The sequence below is a fragment of the Pantherophis guttatus genome, chromosome 6 (assembly GCF_059756535.1).
Source record: "Pantherophis guttatus breed Tessera chromosome 6, ASM5975653v1, whole genome shotgun sequence".
In the NCBI taxonomy this organism is placed as follows: domain Eukaryota; kingdom Metazoa; phylum Chordata; class Lepidosauria; order Squamata; family Colubridae; genus Pantherophis; species Pantherophis guttatus.
The window spans coordinates 84,062,443-84,085,490 of record NC_142068.1 but is presented as its reverse complement, the minus strand read 5'-3'; the positions used below and the strand labels follow the sequence as shown (position 1 = coordinate 84,085,490).

Sequence of the window (23,048 nt, the reverse complement as noted above, 5' to 3'; positions counted from 1 at the left end):
AGTAACGTAGGAAATTTATTATTTGTATTTATTTATTAAGTCAATGACCAGCAATATAAAACAATAAAAAAGGAAAGAAAAGGCAATAGTTACAATCATGATCGACATGATTGAACACCCCTATTATAATAATATAACATTTTTATTTACCTGACACTAATATATCTAATATAATAAAACTAAAATATATGTAGAAAATTCAGAGCAGAACAGCTGCTCTGGATGAGTACCTGCTTTGGTTGAGTTGAAAGCTGTATTTCCAGTGGGTCCTTGAAGAAAATTGTAAGGCTGAACTACTCATTTAGATTTAACTGGTGAAAGATAATACCAGCTTTTATATTTCCAATAGTATGGTCAGTTAATATTGATATTTATAAAAGATTACTTCTTTTTCTTATAGGCTTACATGAATTGGGACAGAGACTCAAATGAAATGCGCTACAAGAGACTTCAACACTTGCTTGAAAAAAGTAACATCTACTCAAAGTTCTTGCTGACTAAAATGGAACAGCAGCAATTGGAGGTTAGCAGTATTTAAAATTAGAAGCTAGATATATCTATCTAGTAATGCACTTCAGATAAAGCTTTCATAATGTCATCATAATTTGTCATTGTGATTAAAAACATCTAGGTTCTGATCACTTTTCTTTGATTTCATGGCATAGTTTTGGCCTAATATAAATAAGTCCACCTGTATTTGTGTGTGTGTTTGTGTAGATACACAACACCCACCCACGTATACATAGAAAGCCAGTTTGGCTGATAGGTTAAAGAGAGATCTGAATTATTTCAATCCTGCCTTATGCATGGAAGCCAACCAGATAACCTTGGGCCAGTCATTTTCTATCAGCTGAAGGAAGAAGGCATTGGCAAGCGACTTCCAAACAGTTGCCTAGAAAACTTGTCCTTATAGTTACCAGGACTCAAGACAGACTCAAATGGATGTGTGTGTGCAAAAGTGCATTTGGCCTTAGCAAGCTGATGCTGCTTGAGCTAGAGTCAGAAAGAACCACCTAGATGTAGCACCATATCTAATTCATAAATAGCTGTTTATGTCTAAGTTGGATTGTCAACTTCTTTCAGTTCGAAGTTCTTACAAATTCAGCTTGAAAAAAGTCAAATAGGTTTGTTAAAAACAGATCATGCCAAACCAATCTTATCTCCTTTGATAGTTACTAAATTAGTAGACCTGTGAAATGCTGTGGATATAGTATATTTAAATTTCAGCAAGGCATTTGACAAAGTAGACCACAACCTACTTCTTGGTAAGCTAGAAAAATGTGGGAGAGACAGCATCACCACCAGGTGTATTTATAACTGGCTGACAAACTACTCAATGAGTAATCCTTAATGGTACCACATCCACATGGAGGGAAATATGCAGTGGGGTATCACAAGGTTCTGTCTTAGGCCCAGTACTCTTCAATATCTTAATAAATGACTTAGATGAGGGAATAGAAGGAGAACTCATCAAATTTGCAGATGACACTAAACTGTCAAGAAAACCAATACCCTAGAAGACAAGCTCAGGATCCAAAAAGATCTTGACAGACTTGAACAATGGGCCCTATCCAACAAAATGAAGTGTGGAGAAAGGTTTTTACACATGGGCAGAAAAAAACAATGGTTACAAGTACAGATTAGCGAAACCTGGCTCCAAAACAGTAACTGTGAGAGGGACCTCGGGAGTCTTAGTGGACGATCACTTAGACATGAGACAGCAGTGTGCAGCAACAGCCAAAAGCAAGTACAATCTTTGGTTGTATAAACAGGCATAGAATCAAAATCATGTGACGTACTAGTACCGCTTTGTAAATCCTTAGTTAAGACCATACCTGGAATACATCCCATTTTGGTCACCACATTACAAAAAAGATGTTGACACTTCAGAAAAAGTGCAAAGAAGGGCAACTAAGATGATTAAAGGCCTGAAGGCTAAAACATGAAGAATCATTGGAGGATTTGGGTTTGGCTAGTCTAGGGAAAAGAAGGACTAGGGGCGATATGATAGCAGTATTTGAGAGGCTGCCACAAAAAGGAGGGGGTTAATTTATTTTCCAAAGCACCAGAGGGCAGGACCAGAAACAATGGATGGAAGCTAATCAAGGAGAAAAGCAATCGAATTGAGAAACTTCCTAACAGTGAGGACGATTAACCAATGGAACAGCTTGCCTTCAGATGTTGTGGGTGCTTCATCGCTGGAGGTTTTGAAGAAGAGACTGGCCAGTCACTTCTCTGAAACGGTATAGGATCTCCTGCTTGAGCAGGGAGCTGGACTAGAAGACCTCCAAGGTCCCTTCCAGCTCTATTCTGATTCATGCTAGAAAAAAATGAATTAAATTGAATGTTTCATTCAAAGTGCTGCCTAAATCTCTAAGGTATTTGCTACTAAAATGAAAATAATCTTAAACACAAAAGTAGAGAGTAGAACTTCAAATTTTGAAGTTCACTTGTCTGTGCATAAAGAAACAACTGATTTGTAAAAATCTTGGGTTTTAGGAGCAACAAAAGAAAGAAAAACTTGAAAAAAAAGGAACCTTGAACACTGCAAAGGTAAAATCAACATTAAATGTTAGATAACTATGAATTAAATACTCTGTTCAAATTGTTATTGATGCCGAATTTGTATTCTTCAGATTACATATCCTTTGATGGGTAATTGAAAGGCATGTGTTGTGATATATAGAGATACTCAAATCAAATCTGATATTGAAATATTTGTAATGTGAATATTCCTCCACAGTGGCAATTCCTTCTGCCTCACAGTTTGCTGCACCAGGGAGATTTCTGAGATGCATGGATGGAACTCTTAGAAAGAGGGAGCAGAGAATGGGTATAAGGAACTGTGGAGTAGACTTTTGAAAACTGGTTTAAATTTATATACAAAAATTATAAATGTTCAACTTTGTTACAAGTAGAGATACAGTACATTATCTTGTTTCTATTTTGCAGTAACCTAGCTTAGAGAAATAACAATAATTTTGGTCAGGAGTCTTAAAATCGTGCAAGATTAACATGGGTAATTACAATTGAATTATTATGCTTGTATGTTAATACAAATATTAACATTAAAATTATTTTGTTCTCAATATTTTGGTTCATAGAATGAAAAACTAAGTGGTCAGAAAGATCAGAAAATCGGTAAGTTTGGTCAAAGACCGAAACTATTTTGTTAATGTATCTAGAAACTGAGTGCTGAAATGAATACTGTATTTTCTTATAGTTAAAAAGAAGAGAGTTCGAGAAGACAGAACATACAATATTTCTGATGTCATGTCAAAAGAGGTAAATTGCTTAAATACAAATCCACAAAACATTACTTTTGAATGATTCAATGAGAAACTTTATTAAATTTATATAGCCGCCCATCTCACAGTTGTGTGTTGTTCAATAATTTTATTTCTTCATTTCTCCACAGGAAATTTTGTTAGCAGCCAAAAAAAGCAAAGTGGAAAATGATCAGGTATATTTCAAGTTTTGAATACTGCTATTATAATATGTTATCCTGATAGTTATTTCTAAAACTTTTAAGAATTTTAAATATTGACTTTAGAAACACTATGAATTTAAAACAATTTCAAGAGAATACCAACTAAGCATGTTTCTTTTTCTTTGCTAATTGACTTAAAAACAAGTGGAAGGCAATGCTAAAAACATTCCCCATATTGCTGCAGGAAAAAAAATGACATGTACCATATGTGTGTGTGTTGTGTGTGTTTTTAGAGCAGTCTGGATGTCTCCATGTAATCACCAACAGTCAAGCTTGACTCAATTAGTACGTGTTGTAATCATAAAACCTTAGTATAAGAAGGAAATGGCAGCAGCATGTATTAAACTGATGGTAATCCTGAAAGTAATTAAAAATACTTTCTTATATACATACAGTAGTGGTCAAAATTGTGAAAACCTTTTGGGAAAAGTGTATTTTCTAAAACTAGCTAATAACACCACCTTCCTTTTTTGTAGTACCATAAAATTATATCAATGGAAAGATAATTTAATCAAGAATGTAATGCAGTAACTTTTATGAAGGATTTGCTATTAGAATAGTAGTTACAGTTTAAAGAAGAAAAGTGAAAACACAGAAAAAATGAGATACAAAAAAATTATCACCATGTCAGTTAATAGTTGGGTAACCTTTAGCATGAATTACGGCCTTACAACGTCTTCCCATGGAGTGAACCAAGTCTTAGTTCTGCAGCTGTTATAATATGAAACCAAGATTGAATGATTGCTTCTATGAACTGGGTTTTATTGCTGGGTTGCTTCTGACTAACAAGTTTCTTTAGTCGGCTCCATAGATTTTCAATTGGGTTAAGGTCTGGGTTATTCCCAGGCCATTCCAGCAGTGGAATATGATTATCTTGAAACTCCCCCCCCCCCCAAAAAATGGTGTTATTAGCCATCAAACCTCAAAAATATACTTTTCCCAAAAGGGTTCCACAATTTTGGCCACTACTATAGATGCAGGTGCCATTTTAAAAGCTTAATATTTTAAACAAGGGATGGGGAGAGTCTCATTCCCTAATATAACAAAACATGACTTCCTTGTGGTGTTGCTTTGTTTAAGAGGCAGAGTTTCTAAAGCCTCTGCATTTTCTGTCATGTAAGAAAATGAGAATTTGTCTACTCTTGAGGAAGCTTCCAGGAGCATGGTAGAAATGCTAATGTGTCTTTTGTTAATGCTGAGAGCTTTGAATATCAATGGAAAACTGATTTAGTTTGGCCATTGTATTGTACTGTATTTTGTAGGGAAGAGAATAGAATTTGAGAAAGAAAAAAAATCTCTGACTCCTTTCATTTGTTGCATTTTCTCATAATCACATAACAATAAAATGCAGATGTATGCAACATCTTTCCAATTTTGGCAAACTACATGAATATTGATACCCTGTTTCCCGGAAAATAAGCCCTAGCATGATTTTTCAGGATGTTCGTAATATAAGCCATACCCCCCCCCCAAAAAATAAGCCCCAGTTAAGATTGTCAGCAGACAGGCATTTAATACTGCATTTCCCCAAAAATAAGACCTAACAGGAAAATAAGCCATAATTCGTCTTTTGGGGCAAAAATTAATATAAGACCTGGTCTTATTTTGGGGATAACACGGTATAAATAATTCTTATAATCATAGGAAATTCATGTTACAATTTACAATACAACTTGAATTTAGATCAGTTTTTATTAATAATTTCTTTTTACAAATACGGTAATATTGACTTTGTCTATCAACCCTGAAATAACTTACATAACTGCATAAAAACTTGGTAGAAATTAAAAATAATATTGCCTGTGTGCTTTCTTCTATAGATTGAAAGCAATCCACCCAAACTGTGTGCAGAAGAAATCCAGAACAATGGGGATTCAAACAGCATCATTAAGGATAGATTGGCACAAGTGATGCGACACAGTGCCAAGCATTTTGTTGACCCAAAACGAAAGTTTAATGGGCAGCCAGTACCTTTTCAGCAACCAAAGCTTTTCACTGGAGGAGTAATGAGGTGGTATCAAGTTGAAGGCATGGAATGGCTTAGGGTATGAATTTATACTCTCTTACATAATCATATTTGGCTAGGTCATTAGCAGTTAATCGTAATAATGATTTCAAATATAAGTATTTCCCTGTCTAAAAAGATTCAACTTCATTGGAATAACTAAGTCAATTAATGCATTGTTATTCCTCCGGTATTTACTTGCCAGGTTTTCACCTGAAGTTCAATGAATTCAAGTGGGTGGCTACCAGAGAAAGGGCTTTTTATGTGATGGAGATTAAAAAAGACTTTCTTGGCTCCACACAGTGGTGGGATTCTGCTGGTTCAGACCAGTTCGGGCGTACCGGTAGCTCTTGCAATCAGCTGATACCGAACTGGTTCGCTCCGACGATCAGCTGGGCCTGCCTGCCCCTGCACTATATCTACCTATATTTCCTTTGTTTGTAGCCCATCTGATAGGCTTGGCAAAGTGGATTGCTGTGCCTCATCTGTTTTACTTTATTATTATTTTATTTTATTATTCACATTTCTATGCCGCCCACTCCCCGAGGACTCTGGGCGGCTTACACCAAAGACAGTATACTAAATAGCATATTGCCCCCAACAATCTGGGTCATTTTACCCATCTCGGAAGGATGGAAGGCTGAGTTAACCTTGAGCCGGTGAGATTTGACCCGCTAATCTGCTGAACTAGCAGTTAGCTGACGTAGCTACAGTACTGCACTCTAACCACTGCGCCACCTTGGCTCTTACTTAAAGTAGAAGGTAAGCTTTGGATCTGATTTCAATTGTAATATGTGGGCGCGGAGTGAACCGGTTGTTACAAATGGTGAATCCCACCACTGGCTCCACATTTTGGTTTTTTTCAGTGTGAAGATCTTTTTATTTTGTTGGAGGCATTTGAAGAATGATTCTGGTTGTCTTTGAATGTTAGCAATTTTATTAATCAAATGAGAGCCATGTAATGATTAATGCACCAGAGTAGAAACCAGGAGACGGATTTCTATTCCTACCTTAGGCAGGACTTCTTGGGTGACCATTCGCTCTCCCTATCTCAGCCTTAGGAAGAAGATAATGCCAAACCACTTTTGAAATCTTGCCAACAAACTGTAGGGAATGTCCAGGCAGTTACCAGAAGTCAGCACTAATTCAAAGGCACATGCACACACACACACACACACACACACACACACACACACACACACAAAACAACCTCCAACCACAATCCACTTTATTAACTTTTATGTAGTTGCCAGAATTATTGCTGTTCTTGATTTTATCTTTCTAGTACAAATAAATGGTTGGCAAAGCTTAACTGGCTTAATGTAGTTGTAGAGAACATTAGCATTCCAGGTTTATTGCTTAAAAATAAGTTGGAACAGAATAAGAGTTGGAAGGGACCTTGGAGATCTTCTAGTCCAACCCCCTGCTCAAGCAGGAGGCCCTATACCGTTTCAGACAAATGGCTGTCCAGTCTCTTTTTAAATGTGGCCTTAAGGATTCCTTCTGGAAAATGGTGGCAAGAAAGTTCTTCCTAGATACTCATTTGTGTGTTAGGTACAAGGAAAGAATATTTTCTTGAACTATCCTCAAGTTGCCAGCATTGTAGCAAATTGTAGCCATTATTTTCAAGCTGTTTGGAGCACAACAACTTTGGATAATTCAAGTTAGAATTTCAATTTCAGATCTATTGTTATCTAGCTTTAGTTAAAATCAACTCAACTAATGGTTGCATTCTTTAAGGAAGGGAGGGGCATGTAGCTTGAGATTATTGCAACAATGATGGTTAGCATTCATTAATAGAGCCGAGGTGGTGCAGTGGTTAGAGTGCAGTACTGCAGCTACTTCAGCTGACTGCTAATTCAGCAGATCAGCAGATCAAATCTCACCGGCTCAAGGTTGATTCAGGCTTCCATCCTTCCGAGGTGGGTAAAATGAGGACCCAGATTGTTGGGGGCAATATGCTATTTAGTATACTGTCGATTGTTGTAAGCCGCCCAGAGTCCTCGGAGAGTGGACGGCATAGAAATATGATTAATAATAATAGTAATAATTAAAAGATACCGTTTCCCTCAAAATAAGACATCCCCTGATAATAGGCCCAATCGGGCTTTTGAGCGCATGGTAATAAGGCCAAGGGCTTATTTCAGGGTTCAAAAAAATATAAGATAGGGTCTTATTTTCGGGGAAACACAGTAGTAAAATGTACGTTATACATAAATGCAATATGACAAAATAACTATCCTCTGATTTGCCTGTAAGCTTGAAAGCATGTAATTAGCCTTCATTATTCTTAACAAACAAGTCTTCCTGATTATTGGGTCTTACGTTCATTTCATTTCACTGAAAATGAGGCTTGTCAGATGTTACATCTTTTCTATCCTGCTCTATGGAGTGGAGAGTTGGTTTCTGACAGAAAGCCACTTGAAGAGACTAGAAGCATTTGAAATGTAGATTTACAGGCGGCTGTAATCTATAAACTGGGTTAACAAAATCACAAATGAGGAGATGATAAACTACCTGGGAAAGCAAAGGGAAATCATCAAAGTCATTAAAAAGCGAAAGTTCAAATATTTCGGACATGTAATGCGACACCCAGAAAAATATGGCATCCTTCACTGAATCCTCCAGGGAAAAATTGAAGGCAAACAAAGTCCAGGCAGAAGAAGAATATCATGGCTTTCAAATCGAAGGGACTGGTTTGGACAAAACTCAGCAGCACTTTTCATGCGGCTATTGATAAAAATAGGATCGCCAAGATCCGATGACAGATATGGCACAAGAAGATGTTCATTTAATTACAAAGCAGATTAAATGAACATTTGGGTTCATTTTGCATCAAGATGTTTGTATTTCAATTTTTATCCATTAGTGTAATTGAAGTGCGTGTCGTCGCAACCCCACCCCGAAGCAAGGGATTACAAGGTCATAAAAAGGAAAAGAAAGTGTAATTGAAGTATATTCAGTACCTATTTTTCTTTTTCTTCGCAGATGCTCTGGGAAAATGGCATCAATGGTATTTTGGCTGATGAAATGGGCTTAGGGAAGACTATCCAGTGCATTGCCACAATTGCTTTGATGGTGGAAAGAGGGGTTGCTGGACCATTTCTGATATGTGCGCCTCTATCCACACTTCCTAACTGGATTGCTGAATTCAAAAGATTTACACCAGAGGTGAGAGATGGTTTGTTTGTTTTTTAATGATAAACTTGTTTTAGAAACTATTATTATTTATTTTTTTAAAAAAAATATTTTATTTATTTGTCAAGCATATATAAGATAACAGATAAAAGTATAAACTTGATTATGAATACATGAAATGTATACGAATAAAAAGGGAACATTAGGACAGGGATGGTAGGCACATTGGTGTGCTTATGCACGCCCCTTACAGACCTCTTAGGAATGGGGTGAGGTCAACAGTAGACAGTCTTAAAGTTTTGGGGAAGAAACCACAGAGTCAGGTAGTGCATTCCAGGCATTGACCACTCTGTTGCTGAAGTCGTATTTTCTACAATCGAGTTTGGAGCGGTTTACCTTAAGTTTGTATCTATTGTGTGCTTGTGTATTGTTGTGGTTGAAGCTGAAGTCGTCGTTGACAGGTAGACATTGAGCAGATAATTTTATGTACTATGCTTTACTAGAAAACTCAATAAAGTATATAAATAAAAAAAAAAAAAATATGTACTATGCTTATGTCAGACCGAAGGTGGCGTAGTTCTAAGTGGTCTAAGACCAAAATTTGAAATCTGGTGGTATAAGATATTCTATTGCGGTAGAGGAATGGAGGACTCTCCTGGTGAAATATCTCTGGACTCGCTCAATTGTATTAATGCCCAATATGCAGTGCGGGTTCCAGACAGATGAGCTGTATTCGAGAATTGGTCTAGCAAATGTTTTGTATGCTCTTATGGTTGGTCACACAGTCTGTCTCTTTTCTGTTCTTTGTTTGGTCTTTCTTCACTTTCATAATGTATCCACTTCTAACCTTCTTCTTGACTTTACTGTGTGTGATGTTATCAGGTTGAAGGCTGTCCAGGCATTTGTAGTTACTGTCTTCATCCAAACTCTTGATGTTCATAGGGCATCTTGATTCCTTCAGTTTTTACTATCCCCCCCCCCCTTTGATGGTAAAAGTGGCATATTTGCCTATTTCAAACTCCATTGCAATATCTTGGCACGTGCCAAGGATTACCTGTTTTAAGAGGGGCAGTCCTAATCTAGTCACTTTAGGGAGGAACTTCATATTATCGAAACCTAGTGTCATGACTGCATCAGGGGTGGGCTCCTGGGGGTTCAGCAGGGTTGGGGTGATCATCTAGCCAAATGCCACCCCTGGCTGGCCACGCCCCCCCTCCAGGAGTCTCCACGCGGCCCATTCATCATTCCAGGTAAGTGCAGGGGCCGTGCGGAGGGTCTGGGAGGGCAAAAAACTGGCCTACCAGAGGTTCTGGAAGTCCAGAAACAGACCTGTTTCCGGCCTCTGGACCCCGGGGGAAGCTGTTTTCACCCTCCCAGAGTCTCAAGAAAAGCCTCTGGAGCCTGGGGAGGGTAAAAAACGCCCCCCCCCCTCCGGGCCGTTGTGGTGCAGGCGGCTGACTAGGCCACGTCCGGCCAGTAACGGGGCAACAAACTGTTGCTAAAGGATCTGAAGCCCACCCCTGGACTGCATCTCACCTAACCAAGCTTCATGAGCTGACAGCCAGACATTAGCCTGGGAGGGGAAGAAAGGATTGGAATATGAAGAAAAGGGGTGGGGGGGATGGAAGCCCATGAGGCATGTGAGAAGCTCCAGTCAACCAAGATCATTGACAATATGCAGAGCTGGGAACCAAGCACCTGTTTCCTCAGCAATGTACAAGCACCTGATTACACCTTTGCAGATAACCAAGGAATGGCCGTTGGGAGGGTGGAGTGGGTTTAGAGAACTTTTCTTTCCAGATTCGGCTTACACTAGCTCTGTAACCATTTAAGCTTCAGTCAAGTATATTCTTGGCAAAATAAATGGCCGGGAGTCTTTCTTTGCTAGATGACTGAATGGGATGGTTGACACCCAGCATGACATCTTGGGATCTAATACACTGTTACACCAAGACACACACAGCAGCATGCTTGGAGGGCCTTATCATACAGCATCTTGTTTCCTCTCCTTGGGAGGGAATGCAGGGTATTGGATCCTTCCATTAATTCTCTTAATTCCATGGATCCAATGCAGATGCTGGTTCCGACCGGTTTGGGTGAACCAGTAGTTCTGACCACTAACTGACCCCGCCCCAGTGCTATCTCGTCCTATATATCTCACTCTGGCTCGCTCGCCTTGCCCAAGCAGCCCAGCTGATTTTCGCGCCTTGCCTGCTCTACTCACTGCGGCTGCCCGAGAAGGTGTGCTGGAAACTGCGTGCATGAAATCGCCATGTGTTTAAAGCTGCATGCAAGCACAGAAGGGGCACAAGCATGCACGCGCTCACATTTTCGGTTCTGCACTATGCGAACCGGTTGTTAAATTATGCGAAGCCCACCTCTGATCCAATGGATTGAGCTTTTGGAAGAGCTCAACAAGCGGTTAATCCAAGGGTTCCTTTGTGGAGCAGGTTAACAAGTCACTATCACCAAATAGAAAACCTCTGCAAGCCCCTTCTATATATAAGTGCAAACACTGGGAAAGCTTTCCTAGGAATGTCTTTTTTGACTTGGATTCCTGAGCTGTGCAAAGCACCAAGCTAACAAAATCTGAAGAACATTTAGATGACAATAAGAAATTGGTCCTTATTTACTGCCATCTAGTGTTTGCCCAGGTTTGTTTGTTTGTTTGGCTGCTTGAGTGAAAGGACCAAGTGATCTATGGCAGGGAAGACAGATCATAAGTTCCATATTCTTCCAAGATCCCTATTCCAGACACTCAGGGGTCCCTGAAAAAAAAATGATTCTGCTGCTTATTTTCCAGTTACATTTCACTATATTTTAAAAACGAAAGAATAGTTTCACTGCTTGTAAAACTACTTCACCCTGCTTGATAAAAACAATTTAGTGTAATTATAATAAGTTTTTATTATGCCTTTGTATGCCATGTACTCTATTGATTTTATCTACCTTTATCTACCTTATTCAGTTTCTTAATAAGACAAAAGTCAATGGATTAGGAGTTCCTGTTAATCCTTTCAAGGCCTTTAAGGACGAAAAAATTGCAGAGAAAACAATAGCATCCCCCAACTAGAGGTTTTGAATAAAAGTACTGTGAAGTAAATCGAAATAAACAAGATGTTTTTAAAATGTTTTTATGAATTTATGGTAGATTACTGTTTAAATATGAATTATTTAAAAATGATTGCAAAATTATTTTAGATTCCTATAATGCTGTACCATGGAACCCAGCAAGAACGACGTGGACTCATTCATAAAATACGAAGGAAAGAAAGTTCAATGAATATCCATCCTATTGTTATTACGTCTTTTGAAATTGCAATGAGAGATAGACAGTCTCTTCAGGTAATGTAAGAAAATGCTGTTCAATTAGCACTCATTTACAGAATTGTAGTTGGTATTTTATGCAAAATTAGTGTTAATTAATCTATTCTAAGTGCTAAGAGTGAATCATAACTGTCTTAAGTCAACATTCCAAAGTTGGAAATACAGCTATCCTGCTTATTTAACCAAACCTGGTGCAAGATTCATTAGGTTGTGGCCCTGGTGTTGGCTTCCCATTTCATTTATACCACCCTATTCTCGTTCTTTCTTCCCACTCATATTTCTGAGCTATTGATTTTGTCTTTAGAAATGTTTTTAAAGTGACTTCCTATTAAATTTGGTGTTTGAGACACATTGAGACTGGATTTTGAGACACATTGGGATTTTTCCTGGAATATTGTTTCTTTGAGTAGTAGATGCGCAGTCATTTATTTTTAGGTAATGGTCTCTTTCTCTTGAGAGAATCAAGTTAATGCAGAATCAAATGCATCACATCACTATCAGAACCAATATAAAAAAATGAAGAGTCTTTGGTGCTGTCTGAGCTTGGATGTTTTCTTGCAGACATTTCATTACCCAAACTAGGTAACATCATCAGTGCTGGTTAGGAGTGGGGTTTGCTCTCAGTTTATATTCTGATGGTTTGCCCTGGGGTGGTCTTATAAGTTCTTTGATTAGGCTGTTTACTTTTGGCTTGTTTGGCAGTTCCTTGATTGGAGTTTTGTTTATTTGATTGTTAATCTGATGTTAATCTTGGAGTTCATCCAGGGGTGAAATGCTACCGGTTTAGGCCGGTTCGCACGAACTAATAGTAAAAAAATGCTTTAAAAAAGAAAGAAAAAGATTCCAATGATCGCGTGGCACAGCTGATTGTCACAGCTGATCATCGGAACTTTTAAAAACTTTAATTAAAAATGCTAAGAAAGGTAAAAGAAAAAGTTGGCCATGCCCACCAAGTCACATGCCCCCCCCCCAAAGCCACACCTACAGAACCGGTAGGGAAAATTTTTAAATTTCACCACTGAGTTAATCTATGGTCATCTGGGTGCTTTGAATAGATTAGACCCAATCAGCACCCAGATGAGCATAGATCAGACCAACAATCAAGCAAACAATACCCCAATCAAGGAACTGCCAAAGAAGCCAACAACAAATAGCCCAACCGAAGAACCTCTAAGACCAGCCTAAAGCAAGCCTCTAGAACAGTGATGGCTAACCTTTTCTGGACCGAGTGCCCAAAGCACATGCGCCCGAACCCCCAAAAGGTAATGCGCATGCGGCCCCTCCATATGCACCACACCCCCGCACATGCTTGGCAGAGACCTGAAGACCAGCTGGCCAGCAGGAGACATGCACGCATGCGCAGTGGAGCTGAACTGGGGTGACGGCTTGTCTGCCCACAGAGAGGGTGCTGCATGCCACCTCTGGCAGGCGTGCCATAGGGTCGCCATCACAGCTCTAGAATATAAACACAGGGAACCCCACTCCTTACTAGCGCTAATGATGTTGCCTATTTTGGATGATGGTCATTATTTGGGTAATGAAATGTCTTCAAGAAAACAACCATGCTCAGAGAGAACCAAAGATTCCTTATTTCAATCCTGAGCTACAAATATTATCCTTTATCAGTATAAAAATATGTGAGCCATAAAACGTAGCCTTTAAGCACTATCATGATTGATACAGCCAGTCTAATTATGAATGAAATAAATGAAATCATTAGTTTGCATTGGAAAAAAACCCAGATTGAATAATATAGGAAAAATCATACTTAATATTCTAGTACCATATACTTAATCTTTCTTTAAACTGAACATACATTTCAAAGAAATAGAATCTTTATTGATGAATTTTGCTTTTTGGGATAATTGAAGACTATTTTTTTCCTCTAGAATTTCTACTGGAAATATTTGATTGTGGATGAAGGACATAGGATTAAGAATATGAACTGTCGTCTTATTCGGGAATTAAAACAGTTTAGCACGGATAATAAACTACTGTTAACTGGAACCCCTCTACAAAACAGTTTATCTGAGCTTTGGTCCCTCCTTAATTTCCTGCTTCCAGATGTGTTTGATGACTTGAAAAGGTAAAGTAGTCAGAATTGATTTATAAGTTTGAATTGAACATTTCAAAATAAATATATAACCTCTTTCAGGAGAGATGCAACTTTTCATGATTTTTCCAAAGGGTTTTGCTCAGACATTTCTCCCTTTCAGTAGACAAGAAATGAGTGAAGAATTTTCCAACTATCCCTTGTGGCAAATCATCACCAAAAATAGTCCAAATGCTTGCTTCTTGGGAATGAGTGATGGACTGTGAGAACAGAAAACTGATGTTCTGGCTCTTTCTAAAGAAGGCAAACATTCCTTGAGCACTCCAAGGCCAAGAATTCTCATAATGAGGAATCAAACTGGTGTTTAGAGATCCTCCCAGATATGATAGTGAGCAGAGATCCATGAGAACAGTCTTTGGAACATTATATTTCTAATACGGAGAGAGACTTATCTTCAGCAGTTACATTATCTGGTGATTTGTGCTGAAAATGTAATGTTTATTTACATGAACTACCAGGCAGGGATAAGTGCAAAACAAAAACACAAAAATTCTGTTCGTTTCTAGTGCTGATTTTTAGAACGATAGCAATTCTACAGGAACTGAAGACTAGGTCACCCACTGAGGAATGAAACAAAGCAACAGAGATACAAAACAAAGTTTCTTTAGTAAATTCCCTAAAACAATGATTCTTGGTTATCAGCTAATCAGACCAGGAGTCCCAAATACAGATTTGCAAAGCATTATATACAAAAGGGCAGATTATCCATCATGAATGACTAATAATAATAACTTTATTGTCATTGTACATATATACACAGTATACCCATACAACGAAATTCACTTAACACCCAAAGACCAGGTCCAACACATGTAACAATCCCCAAATACCCACCCACCCACCACAAATTCCCCACCCTAAACCACCCAAACATCCATACAACAGACCAAGTAATGCTGGTCAACAGCTCACTGATGGTGGCCCTTTAGTTCATTGTTGAGTGCAAATATAGCACTCAATATATAATATATATAAAATATATAAAACGTGTAGTCCGAGTTTTAATTGTTCTGTATCTTCTGCCAGAAGGCAACAGTCCAAAAAGATTGTAAGCAGGATGGGAAGAGTCTCTGAGAATGTTATGCAACTTTCTCAAACAGCAAGATTCTAAGATGTTGTCCAGGGCTGGTAGCTGGAGCCCGATGATATTCTGGGCAGTTTTAATGATTCTCTGTAGAGCTTTTTTGTCTGCTACAGAGCTGCTCCCATACCATGCAAGAATACCGTACAGCCTCTTTTGTGCCTTCTTCACAAAAGCATGTTAACATCCATAGTCCATGAGCGGTCCTTTGAGATATAAATGCCCAGAAATTTAACCCACCCTCTCTACCATTTATGTACAATAGTAAATGTACATCTCTCTTCCTCCTGAAGTCAATTATAAGTTCTTTAGGTTCTTTTGGTGTTAAGTGTAATATTATTTTCTTTATACCACAATGTCAGCCCTTGTACTTCCTTTCTATAAGCAGACTATTTGTATCAATAGGAAAAACTCCTAACTTTATATCAACAATTAAGTAATTATCCGAATCCATGTGGTTATTAATCTTATTGCCACTTTTTATCATATATTACAATGCCAGAGAGTTCCGGGGTCGCCATATCTTCTTTAATTTATACCTAGTTACATTTTTACAACTACACAGGATTTTAAATAGAAAAACCAGTTCTTAAGTAAGAAAAAAATCTATCCAAAGTGATGTCTTTTCAACTTTCAAACACAATAGTAACTAGAATTGATTGTTCCAGATTGAGTTATTCTTAAATCCAGATTTTTTTTTTACTGTACATGCTTTCAAGAGGAGAAAATAAAGGCATAAAACTCCTCTAACAGTTCCAAGAATGAGTTTGTCAGTTGTTTCCCAGGAGGAACATCTGGAAGGTATCCAACTCTCTTCCACACCCTATCTTTATTTGTTACATCTGTTTAATGGAGCTGATGGAGGCAGCATTGAACAACACCTGGAAGGCCAGAGGTTGTCTCTGTCAATCTGTTTTCAGAATAGTGGCCACAGAATAGTGGTTTAGTCTATTTTCACAGGCATTTTCTTCCAAGCTGGTAAACTGCGAAACAGAAATACATTCCTGGTTGTGGACTCATTTCCACAAAAGACATAGATCAGAGGTGTCAAACTCGATTCCATTGAGGGCCATATCAGGGTTGTGTTTGACCTTGGGGGTCTGTGCTGGGTGTGGCCAGCTTAACGTCACTCATGTCCGGGGCGCCTGTGGTGGCTCAAATGCTCTGCCAGCAAAAACAGGTTCCTGAGCTTTGTTTTCAGCTGCAACAGTCTCCTGCAACCCTCTGCCAGCAAAAACGGAGCTTGGGAGGGTTGCATGCAGCCCTCCCGAGCTCCATTTTCACTGGCAGAGGCCCTGCGAGCCGGTCCTTCGTTGTTTCCAGGGCAGCCCTGCAGGCCAGATCTAAGCACCTGGTGGGCCGGATCTGGCCCCCGGGCCTTGAGTTTGACACCCCTGACATAGATACAGAGGGGGAAGAAGCCATAGAGGTTTTTTGTTTAGGAATTGTTTGTGATGTTGGAGGATTAGTTTAAGAGACATTACCATATAGTTTCAACAAATCTTTAAGAAGATCTGCATTTATTTTAGATTTCTTAAAAGAGATTAAATTTGTATGCATAATTGTCATTTTGATGCTCTTCTTTGCCAATAATTTCCTTAAAGCAGATTTTATATACATATTCCAGTGTATGCTTTCCTTGCATTTTTGATTGAAGCACAAACTTCAAGAAATTTTGAAAAGACAAACTTTTTAAAAAATAAATGTTCATACATGTTTTTACATGTTCAAGAATGTAAAATCAGAAATTCATATAGAAATCCAATCCTACTATAAAAACACGATCATTCAATATGTTATCCTTTTGTCTTAGTAAAGGAGCTTACACTGGTAAGAACCATTGCCTTTTGCAAGGGAGTCAATCCGGATGTTATGCAATTCTTGGCATGTTTGAGGTTCTTACCTAGTCATAAGAAATGTTTGACCCAAGAGCTGCAACTTAATTGTCAAAACTAACTTAGGCTCTACTCCTGTGCTTTTTAGGAGGCACCTGATCATGACCAGTTAATATAAGTATAAAAAGGCAGTATCTTCAGGAGCACAGCAGAACATTGGCATCAGTTCTAAGAATTGATTGCCCTCCTTGAAGTTGCATTGTTTTCATTGTTGTAGAATACAGCTGTGGCACTGTCTAATAGCCCCACACATACTAGGACAGTGATGTCCTTTTCAGCACCAAGTACCCAAACAGGAATGTGCGAGTGCCAGAGACCCAAAGGCCAGCTGGCCAGTGCACATGTGCACGCCGGCCAGCTGGTTTTCAGGTTGCCAGCATGCAAGTGTGCGCTGGCCAGCTGATCTTCACGCATGTGTCGAGACCCCCACGCTCGACAATCCAACGATAGAAGCTCCTACACCCGCGAAAGCATTACAGTGGGGATGGGGGTCGGGACTAATACGTCTCTGGACACATATATGGTGGAGGGGGGTGTTAGAGTGAGTAGGCGGACGGTCACCTTGCAGACGCGATAGGGTTTGTTCGGTAGCTGCTGCGTGTTGCCGCTCCTGATTGCTGGGGCGGTCCGGGTGACGTGGAACCCGGAAGTATGGACTAATGAGCACGCTTATTTAAACAGCGTTGGGTGGCGGTTAAACGCCAACTTACCTGAACTCAGCGATATCCGCAGCAGCTTTGGATGTTGAATAAACCTCCTCCTTTAACGCACATTGACTGCAGCGTGGCTTATTACCCAAAGACCAACTGGCCAGCATGCGTATGCCTGTTTTTTGCCCATTTTCAGGGCCTTTTTTGGGCTGTTTTTGACCCAGAAAACGGCTCATGTTCTGGCCATTTTTCAGGCCATTTTCCAGCGCTCCGGCACCCACGAAGACCAGCTGGCATGCCGGAAACTAGAAGAGCAACTGGCAACGGCGCACATGCCCACAGAGAAGGCTCTGCATGCCACAGGTTCACCATCACGGTAGTAGGACAACGAATCAGGGACACGTCTCCCAGAATTTTCTCTGCACCATTTCGGGCACAAGGGTAATAATGCCGCAAGAAAAGTTCTTTGCCTCTTTGTAATTTTTTTCTTGCGCTTTTGCTTCCTGTTAGTCTTTTCAGCCCAGCCCTCCTTCCTTTTTATGTTACTTTTCTATGGAATCACAAGGCTTTTTTTCTGTAACACTTCAGGGTGTTAAGTTTTGTTGGTGTTTTTTTGCTTATAAGAGCAAGCTTTCTCAAGTTCCTTGTGATTTGAAACATTTCTTTGTGATCAAGCATTCTTGCCAACAAATTCATTATCAGTACATCTATTTGGACTTGCAGAAATTGGCCTCGGATTTATATGCTATTCCCATCTGCCTACTAAATCCTGCAGCGGCTGGAATTTTTTGCACCCTTTGAGATTATACTTCTAGATTTTATAGCTGAAGATGGATGTGAAAATAAATATAAAATTTAAATACATTAGGAATGAGTGGGGGGGAGACATGATAAGTAGAGTTTCATTGCAATCATTGGACAAAGTTTCATACTCTGTATCTCTTGTGTCCTTTCTTGAAAGGCAAAATAATATGAACAAGAAAAAATACATTTTGGATAATCAGTGCACAGAACTAAATTGTAGCTCCTCGCTTCTTAATTCATTTTTCTTGTCAAGTTCTTAATTCATTTTTCTTGGGTTTTTTTTTTTTTTCTAGTTTTGAATCCTGGTTTGATATTACCAGTATTTCTGAAATTGCTGAAGATATTGTTGCTAAGGAAAGAGAACAGAATATCTTGCACATGTTGCACCAGGTCTGTTTTCATTGCTTAAAATATATGTGTTTTTGTCTTCCAGATTGCCACTTTTTCTGTAAATATTACATTGTACCATATTATTGATAACTATATATATACACACATGAGTTTACTTGCAAATACAACTGTTAATATATTTGCGGGCATCCTTACTTTCACATTGTAAATTCCTCACAGTGAAGATATATTTGCTGAGAAATTAAGATTTTTTTTTCTCATGCCTTTGTTCTTATAGTCAGTACTTAAACATTCAGGATTTAGTCTTTGCCTAGGGCAGTGGAAGCTTTCAATGGTGCAAGCATAGTTGATATGTGAGAGGGTAGGTGGGTTGGTAAGTATAGACATGGGGTGGCGAACCTAAGGCACACGTGCCACAAGTGGCACACAAAGCCATATCTGTGGGCACAAGATGTGCACACCAGCCAGCTGATTTTCCGGCCTTCCGGTCCCACCGGTAGTCGGGAAATGGGCCATTTCTGGCCTCCAGAGGGGGGAGGGGATGCCGTTTTCACTCTCCCCATGCTCCAAGAAAGCCTCTGGAGCCTGGGGAGGGTGAAAAAAGGGCCCACTAGTAACCTTTTTGCCGTTGCGTGCCAAAAGCAGGGGGAGCGCGGAGGGGTCGCACGCACATGCGCAGAGGTGCATTGAATTATGGGTGTGGGCACCCACGTGCGCGCCCCCCACTTTTGGCATGCGATGGCAAAAAGGTTAGCCATCACTGCTATAGACTGAATCATTACTTTCACTAGTCACAAAGATTGTGATTGCTTCTGTTTTGTGTTAGCTACAGTAGGGAGTGGTTATATATGGTTATTTAGCTTTGATGGAAGTGAAACTGTTTATCTTCTTTTCTGTTTTTACAAAAAAAGTCAAGAACTCTTAATTCTTTGCCTTAGAAGGAAAGCTTTAAGCACTCCGTAGTTTATAGAAGAGGTTTGCCAAGGCTGAATTTTCTGTCAAAATGCAGCTGAGAGTAATTACAAACAAAACCTCACATCATGCAATCTTGGAATGACAACGTTTTCTTTTGAAATAAGCAAGGTTGTATTCATAAATGGATAGAAATGTATTTTGTTTTGTTTTTTTTGACTTTAGATTTTGACTCCTTTCCTGTTGAGAAGACTGAAATCAGATGTAGCTGTAGAAGTTCCTCCCAAGCGTGAAGTTGTGGTCTATGCACCTCTTGTTAAAAAACAAGAAATTTTCTACAGTGCCATTGTAAACAAGACAATTCGGAAGCTTTTGGGAAACAACCAGGTATTTGTTTCAGTATTTTGGCTTAGGGATGTCCCTAAGCAACTATATTTTGGCCATTGTCTTCTATTTGGGTAAAGACAGCATACACTGTAAATAGAGGGAAACTGGAAAAGTTGAAGCATCACATTTCCATTTTGTGTCACATCTCCTCCATTAAAACATAGGAAGGAAGATGCTGGAATACTCAGTTATGGAAAATAAAGTCACCTGGATCCATTGTAACTTAGGCATTGGGACAAATCATAGGAAAGTGTGATCCTATATCATAGAAACAGTCAGTATCCTGAGATATTGCTTAACGCTCTCTACATGGGGCTCCCCTTGAGGAGCCCCCGGAGGCTCCAACTGGTCCAGAATGCGGCCGCGCGGGTAATTATGGGAGCTGCATGGCGCTCCCGCATAACACTGCTCCTGCGCGAGCTGCACTGGCTCCCAGTGGTCTTCCGGGTGCGCTTCAAGGTGTTGGTTACCACCTTCAAAGCGCTCCATGGCATAGGACCTAGTTATCTTCGAGACCGCCTTCTGCCACCGACGACCTCCCATCGACCCGTGCGCTCCCACAGAGAGGGCCTCCTCGGGGTGCCATCAGCCAAGCAATGCAGGCTGGTGACCCCCAGGGGGAGGGCCTTCTCTGTGGGGGCTCCCACCCTCTGGAATCAGCTGCCCCCAGAGATAAGGAGAATCCAAGACCTCCGTGCCTTCCGCCGTGCCCTTAAAACTTTCCTTTTCCAACAAGCCGGGCTGGCCTAACAAATCCTTTTAAATGATTTTAAATTCGTTTGTCTTTTTAAATTTTGGGCCAAATTGAGATATTTCCTTTTAATCTGTTCTTAATTTATGTATTATTATGTACTTATGTGTTTTTACTTGGCTGTACACTGCCCTGAGTCCCTAGGGAGAAGGGTGGTATATAAATTTGAAATAAAATAAAAAATAAAAATAAAATAAATTTTAACAAAGTAATGCAAGCTGAAATTACATCACAATATAATTTCACAGGGCAGCTGATACATAGAAAGCTGAATTCCTAACATTCTTCAGATTTGGCAAAAATTACCGTATTTTTCAGGGTATAAAACGCACCTTTTTCCCCCCTAAAAGAGGATGAAAATTTAGGTGTGTCTTATATACCGAATGTAGCCCCGCCCACCCACTGGCCCCACCCTTTGGCCTCTGCCTCGCAGCAGTTACCTCCTTGCAAGCAAACAGCAAGAAAAAACAGCTCCTTTCAGCTTCAGCACAGCCTAATTAGCACAAGTTGATTGAATGGCCTCCCGACTCAGCTGATTTGCTCTCAGCTGTTTTGCATAGGACTCTGCTGCTTGCTTCAAAGAGGTAAATTGCTGGAGCATTTCATCTCAAATACAGTCAATTCATTTTTACTGCTCTGTCACTCAGCTGAATTGTGAGGCATAAACAGGAATAGAGATGGCATCCACTGAGGAAGTGCAAAGGAAAATGTACCATTCCAGGTACAGGGCCCATGAGTATAAATGCACTGATCCTTGCTCAAGGAACACACTTCTACAAATGAGTTTTTCCATTTTATAGGAAGAGGTTGTGGAGCTGACTCCTACAGGCCGACCAAAGCGACGTAGTAGGAAAGTAGTTAATTATCGTGAGCTCAGAGAAAATGAATTTCCTGATGCGCTGGAAGAACTGATTACTAAAACACAAGAAGAAGCTGAAAAAGAGAGGTATTTAAAGTTTGCTTGGATTATTTGCAAAATGTCTTTGCCGCCAAATAACATGGAGAAATAAATCCATAACAAACTTACATATAATTCTTAATCTTATTGGTAAAATGTTCTACATAGCTATAGAGAGGTGGGCTGTTTCCAGTTAGGACCGGTTCAGGTGAACCGGTAGTTGCGACCCGCCAAGTGAGCCGGCTCACCCAAAGTGGCACGTCGCCTAGCACACATGGCCTTGCCTGTTTGTCTTCTGGGTTTCTGGCGCGATCAGCTGTAGTTGGTGTGCGCAGCAGTGCTGAAAATCGGTGTGCACATGCCCACCGGCCAGTTGATTATCGGGTGCGCATGTGCATCAGAACCCATAAGTTCGGCCTTTCCGGAGTGTGATCCCTTCATGCGTGCGGCAGTGCTGAAAACCGCCCTACGCAAGCTTGCCAGCCAGCTGATCATCGGGTGCACATGCGCACTAGTACCCAGAAGTTCGGCTTTTCCAGAGTGTGGCCCCGACATTTCCTCTCGGTGCCGAAAAGGTTTGCCATCACTGGTATAGGATCTGCTTGAGCAGGGGGCTGGACTAGAAGACCTCCAAGGTCCCTTCCAGATCTATTATGATTCACCCATCCTATATCGCCGCGTTTTTGAAGCAACATGCATGTGTGGAAGGCGCGCGCGCGCGCTCACATTTTTGGTGCTGGGCGAACCAGTTGTTAGAACCGGCGGCAGCCCATCACTGGCTATAGATGAATCAGCACTGAAGCAGAATAATTGGATGAAATAACTCTTGAAGTGAAGAACTGTACTGACATCTTTGGTAGATTTTACTTGTAGCTTTACTTCACCTTTCTTTTCATTTGCAAGGCCAGTGATTGCAGTGGATATGCCTTTGGATTCAGAAATCAACCTTAAGTTGCAGAACATTATGATGCTGTTGAGGAAGTGTTGCAACCATCCATATCTTATTGAATATCCCCTGGACTCTGTCACACAGCAATTTAAGGTAAACTTTATTCTTTCCTTCGAGTAGACATAAAACTGGGTTTAGTTTAGAACTGTTGACAGTGTTGATTGAAAAATTGTCTTCGGCTTTAGTCAATTGTTAAGCTGTTCGCTGGCCAAAAGAAGTAGGGTTTAAAATATTCTGTATATACCAGCTAAGTGATGGGATATGGGCAACATTATGTTGGTTTGCAAGGTAGTCTTT

At 39.9% G+C, this 23,048-nt stretch overlaps 1 protein-coding gene across 1 annotated transcript in view; it reads left to right on the top strand.

Moving 5' to 3' along the window:
- HELLS (helicase, lymphoid specific) overlaps window positions 1–23,048 on the top strand; it is a 46,657-nt gene that overhangs the window by 2,103 nt on the left and 21,506 nt on the right. Inside the window, exons 3-15 of the mRNA XM_034435706.3 lie at window positions 401–523; window positions 2,500–2,553; window positions 3,105–3,141; window positions 3,224–3,285; window positions 3,419–3,463; window positions 5,311–5,535; window positions 8,484–8,666; window positions 11,835–11,978; window positions 13,850–14,046; window positions 18,797–18,893; window positions 19,992–20,153; window positions 21,705–21,850; window positions 22,706–22,844. Of these exons, the coding sequence (XP_034291597.2) occupies window positions 401–523; window positions 2,500–2,553; window positions 3,105–3,141; window positions 3,224–3,285; window positions 3,419–3,463; window positions 5,311–5,535; window positions 8,484–8,666; window positions 11,835–11,978; window positions 13,850–14,046; window positions 18,797–18,893; window positions 19,992–20,153; window positions 21,705–21,850; window positions 22,706–22,844 (1,614 nt within the window). The remainder of the gene's footprint in view (window positions 1–400; window positions 524–2,499; window positions 2,554–3,104; window positions 3,142–3,223; window positions 3,286–3,418; window positions 3,464–5,310; window positions 5,536–8,483; window positions 8,667–11,834; window positions 11,979–13,849; window positions 14,047–18,796; window positions 18,894–19,991; window positions 20,154–21,704; window positions 21,851–22,705; window positions 22,845–23,048) is intronic.